Genomic DNA, 8,874 nt, shown 5'->3' with positions numbered 1-8,874 from the left:
TGGTGATAATGATGGTAGTGGTGATGGTGGTGATAATGATGGTAGTGATGATGGTGATAATGATGGTAGTGGTGATGGTGATAATGATGGTAGTGGTGATGGTGGTGATAATGATGGTAGTGATGATGGTGATAATGATGGTAGTGGTGGTGGTGGTGGTGGTGGTGGTGATAATGATGGCTGTGATATTGCCAATTAAAGATCTGGACATTGTTAATTACATAATAATGTTAACCGCTCAGCTTAATGGAATGAAATATAATCCTGTTCAAATGAATATATACACACAAACACATGCTTATATACATATATGCACACATGCATATATATACACACACAAACATGCATACATACCCACACACAAATATACATACGTAGTATGCGTATAGGTATGCATGTAGAAATACATGAATGTACATGCATATATATATATACATTAATATACACACTCACACATATACACTCACATGTGCATATATGGGAGCAGAAGATAAAATAGAGAAGATACTCACCACTCGTGGTGGTGTGGTGTAGTACAGTTGTGTGGTGTGTTTGTCCTCCTCTTTCTGAAATATTTCTTTCTCACATTCCTTTGACTGCCAAGCAATGGCTGTGGAAAACACAACAAATACTAATTAATCAAAAATGTTAATTAATCATCTCTGGTAATTAATCATGGTCAAAAATCAAGGAAGTACTTCAATGTGTCTACAGGGAATTGATAACAAGATTAATCATGAATCGCACAGTCATGAGATCAAACTTTGCTGCAGGCTTTCTTGTTTTCACTCTTCTGTAAATCATTTCGTCACTTTTTAAGTGAAGGTAACCACAATTTATGGCTCACAGTTAAGGGGTCACTGGTAACTAAGGATGTCCAGCTGTAAAAAGAATTGCTTCAAAAAGAAATACCTTGCTCACACACCTGTACAAGAAAGAAAAATTAAGTTAGTAGATAGGGTCTTTCAAATCAAGTCCTGCAGAACTTTAGGGGTAGCATAAATAAAGCCGCTGGTGTTCCACAAAATAAAGGGTTTTTCAATAAAATTTAACAAAAGTTTAATTTATGAACAAGTAATTTACCATTTTCAAAACAAGTAATTTACTTGCTTTTTTTTTATGTGAATAAATTATTTCAAAATCAATTTTTGTTTTGTTAACTGAATTATAAAAGTTAAGTTGATGAAGGTTATCCAGAGGTCGGTTCTGTGATTTTTCAAAAATCATATAACGGGTTCAGTACTAAAATAACTTTAGACAATGTCTAGTGACCCACTCAGACCATACCCTTGGTTTATTAGGAACTTCAGATGTGATGTTGGGTAGAATTCCTTCAATTTGCTATACATGATAATTCAGATGATCTTTTCCTGAAGAAAACGATGTTTTTTACATGATGTAATTGATTTGTTCATCAATAAAAAATGCATCTGAAACAGCTGTAGTGAACCTCAGCCCATTTTATTATTTATGATATGGTCATGTATAATAATAATATATTATTATAATAATATATTATTATTATTATTATTATTATTATTATTATTGAGTGAGAGAGCAGTGCATGCCATCAAGGTGACACAGGAGTAAAATATACAAAGCCCAGTATACCCATCATGACTACCCGTCTGATAAGGGTACACCAGGCACATGCATCACAACCATATGTGCGTGACATGGTGATCTTATATCATGATAAACAGCGCATGACCTCGCAGGTAGGGCCCAGTTAGAATTTTCTTCAGGTCGAGTAGCCCCATCCCGTTCAAAAGGTCCCTGAATAAGGTTTGTTTAAGAATGTTGAGCAAAACACCCATGTTTCCAAAGGTGAATTATTCAAACAGCCAAAATTCTTCTCAACACATGGCTATGATACTCCCCCACTACTTCTGCTCATGATCAGAGATGCACATATCGTCAGCCACCAAGGGACATGCTCAACTGGTTAAGGTCAAACAACTGACAAGCAAATCTGTGGTATTAAGCAGAATATTTGCTGTAGCCCATCTTTAATACCAAGACAAAACAATGTACATGATAACACTTCGAATCAGTTAAGATCAGAAGCCATGAGAGCCACTGCCTGGTACTGCATCCGGGCATTTATTATTATTATTATTATTATTATTATCATTATTATATAGTCACACATTATAACAAATCATATGCATTATGTAGTCACATATTACAACATATTGTATTATATATTATTGTGCAATCAATTACAACAGATTTCAATATATAATATCATCATATATTGCAACAGATCATACATATGTAATCAGTCATATATAACAATATATAATGTATTATTGTACAGTTACTTCCTTACAACAGATCATGTATATTATGTAGTCATATATTACAACATAATGCATTATATATTACTATGCCATCAATTACAACAACAAATTGCACTACATACGAGTTAGTATAAAAAAGTTCCTGGACTAGTTCTGTAGCATGCAACAGATGGCAGCACACTGTTGTGTGTGCTGTGAGGGATAGCAGTGACCTTCATGAGGCAGCATGCCAAATGACATCACTGTGTTTACTTCACAACTTGTGAAATTTATGTTTTTGTGATCATGTGTATGCTGTAGTCTAGAGCAGGGGTTTTCAAACTTTTTGACTTGCGAACCCCTTTATATTTCAGGCTTTACCTTATAAACGCTTATGAAATTTATACATAAATATTGGCTTAAAATGACATATATTTTTACATTTATTTATTTAACAGTATTTAACAAATAGGTTTATTGTCAATTAAAAGATTTCGATTAAAAAACATATATAAAATCAAATTGCCCATAAAAATTATTTGTTGTCCTTGCAGACCCCCTGTGGTCCGCGGACCACAGTTTGAAAACCCCTGGTCTAGAGCAAAGAGCCAATGTGAAATTTTGCGTTACACTTAGTAAATCTGCTACAGAGACTTTGAGCATGGTTCAGTAAGTTCACAGTGACCGGGCAATGGGTTGTATGCAAAGTTTCGAGTGGCATGGGTGCTTCAAAAGTGGAAGAGGATCCCTGGAAGACGATAAGCAATCTGGAAGACCTGCCATGAGCGTCACCCCTAGACATGTATTGTGCATCAATAATTTGTCTCCCAGGGTTAGCCCATCGGTCAGGAGTTCTATTGCAACAATTTGGAGTGTTTGAGGGAGGACATTCATCGAAAGCAACCAAGCATGCAGAATTGGATTCTTCACCAAGCTCTTCTCACTCATGGGTTTCTCACCAAAAGCAACAAGGTATCACTTCTGCACCTGCCCTATTTGCCAGATTTAGCACCAGCAGACTTCCATCTGTGCACTACAGCTTATCAGAAAAATTAGCTGAAAGTGCACAGGAAGTGAACAGAAATTGAGTCATTTAAAAAAAAAAAGGGGGGAGGTGTGCATCAGGTGTATTGTTGGCAAATTTTGGGAAGCACACAAGATTTGGAGATGCAGTGTTATGGCAGCTAACAACTGATGTGGGGAGTTATTCCATGCTTCAGCAATTCTGAGTAGGAAATCTGAGAGTAAAGCAATTCTAAGCATGAAATGGCAATTCTACTTAGAACATAATAAAACAAATAACAATAAAGATAAGAGCATTGTAGTTTGCTTGAAGCATTGTAGTTTGCTTGAAGCATTGTAGTACAGAAGTAGACAATGAAAGAAAAGGGAAATAAAGAAAACTTCTAACAATATAGAAAGTTTTACAAAAAAACCTTAATATTTCAGATGCAAAGGTTTATCTTCAGAAGGAAGCAATACAAGAAATTTGTAGCTGCACTGATTTCGTTATTTTATTTTAAACTGCTCGGTGTTAGGTTTAGCAGTAGCAGCAGCAGCAGCAACTCTTCAACTGTTGGTCATGATCATTGTGATGTATTTTCATGTGGTGGCGGTGGTGGAAACTGGTGTTGGTGCCATATGTTATGATGTTGATCGTAGCTGCCATATTGCAGACAAGCTGGATAAGGAACTGGGAATCATTGTTTGTAAAGTTTAATCCTTTTGTTACCAAATTCCCATTACTATTCCACTGCCCCTGTTTTAATTTATTTGGGTTTATTATGAAGAATTTAATAAAATAACTTTATCATTATTAAACTGGAGTTTGAAACATAAATAAATATGAAATGTTTTTGGAAGGTTTTAATTAAGTTCACTTTAAAACAGGAAGTCTGTATCATAGATTTATGGATGGTTTGGTATGAAAAGGGATAAGTTTCAAGAGTTATCGAGTAAAACTGTCTGTACTACGCAGCAAACGCAGTCTCCGCTAACTCACAATAATGGGGTAAAATTGTCTATACTAGGCAGCAAAGCATTCTCTGCTAACCAACAGCAATCCAAAAGAAGACTTTTAGAACCACTGAAATTGATTGTGCTGATGCTGTGGAATAAAAGTGCATTGAACCAAACCATAAGCACTAATAATAAACATGTAAGTACTGAGATTAAAAAAAAACCCATTAGGCATGACTGTGTGGCAAGAGGCTTGCTTCCCAACCACATAGTTCCCAGTTCAGTTTCACTGCATGGCACTTTGGGCAAGTGTCTTCTACTATAGCCTTGGGCCAACCAAAACTTTGTGAGTGAATTTGGTAGCAATTGCTATGTGCTAAGGAAAACATTATAAACATATCTATATTCCATTCGGGATCGATAAATTAAGTACCAGTTGTGTACTGGGGTCGATCTAATCGACTGCCCCCCACCTAAAAATTTCAGGCCTTGTGAGCAGAGCAGAAAAGAATTCTCCACAAAAGTTGATTAGATCAATAATGGAAACAATACAGATAACAGTGTAAGGCAGCTAGCTGGCAGAAATGTTAGCACGCCGGGTGAATTGCTTAGCAGTATTTCATCTGTCTTTATGTTCTGAGTTCAAATTCCACCGAAGTCGACTTTGCCTTTCATCCTTTTGGGGTCAATAAATTAAGTTCCAGCTGTGTACTGGAGTCGATCTAATTGACTGGCCCCCTCCCCCAAAATTCGGGCCTTGTGCCTTGTGCAGAAAAGAATACAGATAACAGTGTGCATATGATGATTTTTTGACACAGTACAAGTCTTGTTTACACAAGTGAGAAGAAGAGATCTATACTTGGTTTTGTTAATCTTAGGTAGATGGACATAACCACATGGCCAATATGCATAACATGTTTAGTCATAAATGACCTGGTGTAACTTGTGTTACCAAAGTAAATGGACTGCACCATTGATTGTTAACTGCCTTAGATGTAAATAGGACACAATGCCAATGATATGACATGACATTCCAAACTTTTATTTGATTGTCCCTATAAAATATGGCCATCTGTGAATCAACAAGGGATTCAAAACAAGGGATACAACAAGGGATACAAAACCAATGATGTCACTTAACCTGTTGGAAATAGCAGCCAAATCTCTCACATCATACTCTACCACTGTCTCAGTAAAAGAGAAAACATATAAGTAATGTAATTCTAGATACACTAGGGTTAAGAAAAGAAAAATAAAGAAGTAATGGTCATGGTTGAGATTCCTCGAATGAAAAGTCTGTAGGGCCAAACAACAATAACAACAACAACAACATGACTGACTATTGACTCTGGAACATTGAAGAACAAAAATTTAATTTTGATAGAAATAAAATTGCTGAACTCACATTGATGACAGCCAGAAGAGAGAAAATGTGCGAAACTTTCAGAACAGCTTGCTCGTCGTAAATTGAGGAATGGAAGATTTTGGCATGGTTTAGTCTGTGTCCACACAACACTTGGCTGACTTCTGCGACGGAACATTTTTGGCCTCCCCCACAATCAGAAGTACAAGGGAATTTAAACTTATATTCAATGACAATGCAAAAATCCCTTGGGTACCTGATGTAGTTCTTGTAGAAAGGGAGAGAGAGAGAGAAAGAGAGAGAGAGAGAGAGAGAGAGGGAGAAAGAGAGTCACTTTGGAATGAATTAAGGTAACAGTCCTCCTGAACGAAGTTATAAACTTATAATGCGAAGTGGAACATATGGAGGAAGAACATTATGTTCTAATCAGATGAAAAAAGGCATCAACACCACATAATCTTGGGAGAGGCTATGAGTGAATGTGATACATCCCTATTCAGAGTAATGAAACTGTACTCCTGGTTGAGTGGGTTGGGTTACAGAAAGATATAAAAACTTGAATCTCAGCAGGTTTTCTTCCATGGAAGGGATAAAAAAAGAACAATGTCCTCCTGGTTGTAAAATTAGGTTCTATTGTGTTTATACAACTAGACTTCTGTTTAAAGAAAAGTGTACTAACAAATTGGAAATTAAACACAAGCGTCTGAAGTTGAAACTAGGACGTTTCTTATTGGTCAATGATCACTGGTCACATGACAAGAGAAGTATTTCAACCAAGAAATAAATATTTACACTCTCTCTTTCTTTCAACATGTATTGTGTGTACGTGTGTGTATGTGCATGTGTGTGTGTGTATGTGTATATATATATATATATGGATACATGCGTTTGTGAGCATAACCTCAATGAATATATGCATTCTATACATACGCACACACACACATTATATATGTGTTGGAATGTTTATACGTATGCAAGGTACATACCTCCCACACACACTTATTTGTATATACCAAACAGACAAGTAAAAGACATATGTACACAAACTGGAGAACAAGAGAGGAGGAAGAGGGCGATAGAATAGAAGAAAATGAATTCACAATACCAGCTAAAATTTCTCTGAGATTAACTTCTTTCGATAGACAGCTTATACGGGCACACACCAGCCCCTATACGCACACACCAGATGGGCAAGAAAAAAGTCACAGGAGAAATGAAAAGACATCAGAAATAGAGGGACACAAGTCTAATTGTTTTATAAATTAGATTGTGTCTGAGTATTCCACAAACACTAATAACCATATTACAATATATAACAAATATTATGTATGTATATCTATAGCTATATATAGGTGCAGACATGGCTATGTGGTAAGAAGTCTGTTTCCCAACCACATGGTTCTGGGTTCAATCCCACTATATAGAACCTTAGACAAGTGTCTTCTACTATAGCCTTGGGCTGACTGAAGCCTTATGAGTGCATTTTTTAGATGGAAACTGAAAGAAGTTTCTGCCAGCTCGCTGCCTTAAATTATATATGTGTGTGTGTGTGTGTATGTGTGTTCTCTTATATTTTAAATTATTTGAAGTCTTCAGTAAGGAAGGACCTGCTTTCTAACAAAGAGACAAAGCTCCATTGTTGGAATGTCAATAACAAAAATAACATCACATTTTGAACTTGAGAAATGTTTTTATAGTTTAACTGTTCCGTTTACAGATTGTGTTTGTAAAATGCAAGTTAGCTCTTTTACTCTTTTACTTGTTTCAGTCATTTGACTGTGGCCATGCTGGAGCACCGCCTTTAGTCGAACAAATCGACCCCAGGACTTATTCTTTGTAAGCCTAGTACTTATTCTATCGGTCTCTTTTGCTGGACCGCTAAGTTACGGGGGTCATAAAAACACCAGCATCGGTTGTCAAGCGAAGCTGGAGTGACAAACACAGACACACAAACATACACACACACACACACACACACACACACACATATATATATACATATATACGACGGGCTTCTTTCAGTTTCCGTCTACCAAATTCACTCACAAGGATTTGGTCGGCCAGAGGCTATTGTAGAAGACACTTGCCCAAGGTGCCACGCAGTGGGACTGAACCCAGAACCATGTGGTTGGTAAGCAAGCTACTTACCACACAGCCACGGTCGATTTCTTTTTCTGAAAACCTCTGCTAATCCAGATTGTCACTTAAAATTAACACCAAAAACCAAATGCACCACTTATTACTGGTATAAACGTGAATTTATTATTTAGATATAGAAGCTGGAGGTTTTGAAGCAGTTGTCTTGAATGGTCCTCTTTTACTTTGGTTTTTGAAGAGATATTCACATAAACAGGGCAGCTGACCTCCATGACAGTGTGTAATGTTTCTTGTCTCTCTCCAACAACTATATCCAGCCTATAATGTTTGCACTTAGTAGTTTCAATGAGAATGTTCAACCAATATTCCTTGTGTTTACGTATACAAAAACAGAAGCAGTTTCTCTATTCATTCCCGGACAGTATGTATATATATGCATGTATATGTATGTATAAACACACACATTGATGTATGTATAAATGAATATACATATGTATGAACATATGTATGTATACATATGTATATATACATGTGTGTGTGCATGTAAAGTCATGTTTGGACGTCTTATCGGTTTACAGTTTTGCTTCAAATATGGACTTCGATACAGTCATTCAAACCTGATATAATGTAAATGTGTGTGTGTGTGTGTGTGTGTGTGTGTACACATGGGTGTGTGCATATGTCAGTGCATGAGTGTGTGTAATGTCTATGTAAGTATATGTATAGTTATGCATAATGATTTTTAAAAAAAAGTGTTTTTATATGCATGCAAACAATGAACATTAACTGAATGAAGGACTCGGTCTACGTGTGGAGTCAAATATTGGCTATAATTGTATTGACAGTAACTTTCAGTTCACCACGACTCAATGAATTTTCCTCAATGAATTTTCCAGGGCAGCATCAATAAAATTGACAGTGTGTGTATATATGTGTGTGTCAATATACACATATATGTTTATATATTTGTATATATATATATATATCGACTTGTTTCACCTTTATCTGTTCTCCTTCTACCTTTCTCGTCCTTCCCTTGTCTCGCCACTAATAACACCCACACCGACATTCACATCCTCTCACCATGCCTCACCTTCACTCCTTCACCCAACATCTTCAGTCCCTTCTTCGCCGTTTTCTTTCTTTTTTTCCCCCACAATGCTTGCAACCCAC

The 8,874-nt window shown here is 36.4% G+C and overlaps 1 protein-coding gene across 1 annotated transcript in view; it reads right to left on the bottom strand.

Moving 5' to 3' along the window:
* Positions 1–8,874, bottom strand: part of LOC106877829 (uncharacterized) — a 201,270-nt gene that overhangs the window by 72,300 nt on the left and 120,096 nt on the right. The window contains exon 3 of the mRNA XM_052976058.1: positions 513–610. Within this exon, the coding sequence (XP_052832018.1) occupies positions 513–610 (98 nt within the window). The remainder of the gene's footprint in view (positions 1–512; positions 611–8,874) is intronic.

The sequence above is a fragment of the Octopus bimaculoides genome, chromosome 23 (assembly GCF_001194135.2).
Source record: "Octopus bimaculoides isolate UCB-OBI-ISO-001 chromosome 23, ASM119413v2, whole genome shotgun sequence".
Classification (NCBI taxonomy): domain Eukaryota; kingdom Metazoa; phylum Mollusca; class Cephalopoda; order Octopoda; family Octopodidae; genus Octopus; species Octopus bimaculoides.
This window is presented reverse-complemented; position numbering and strand designations above follow the sequence as displayed.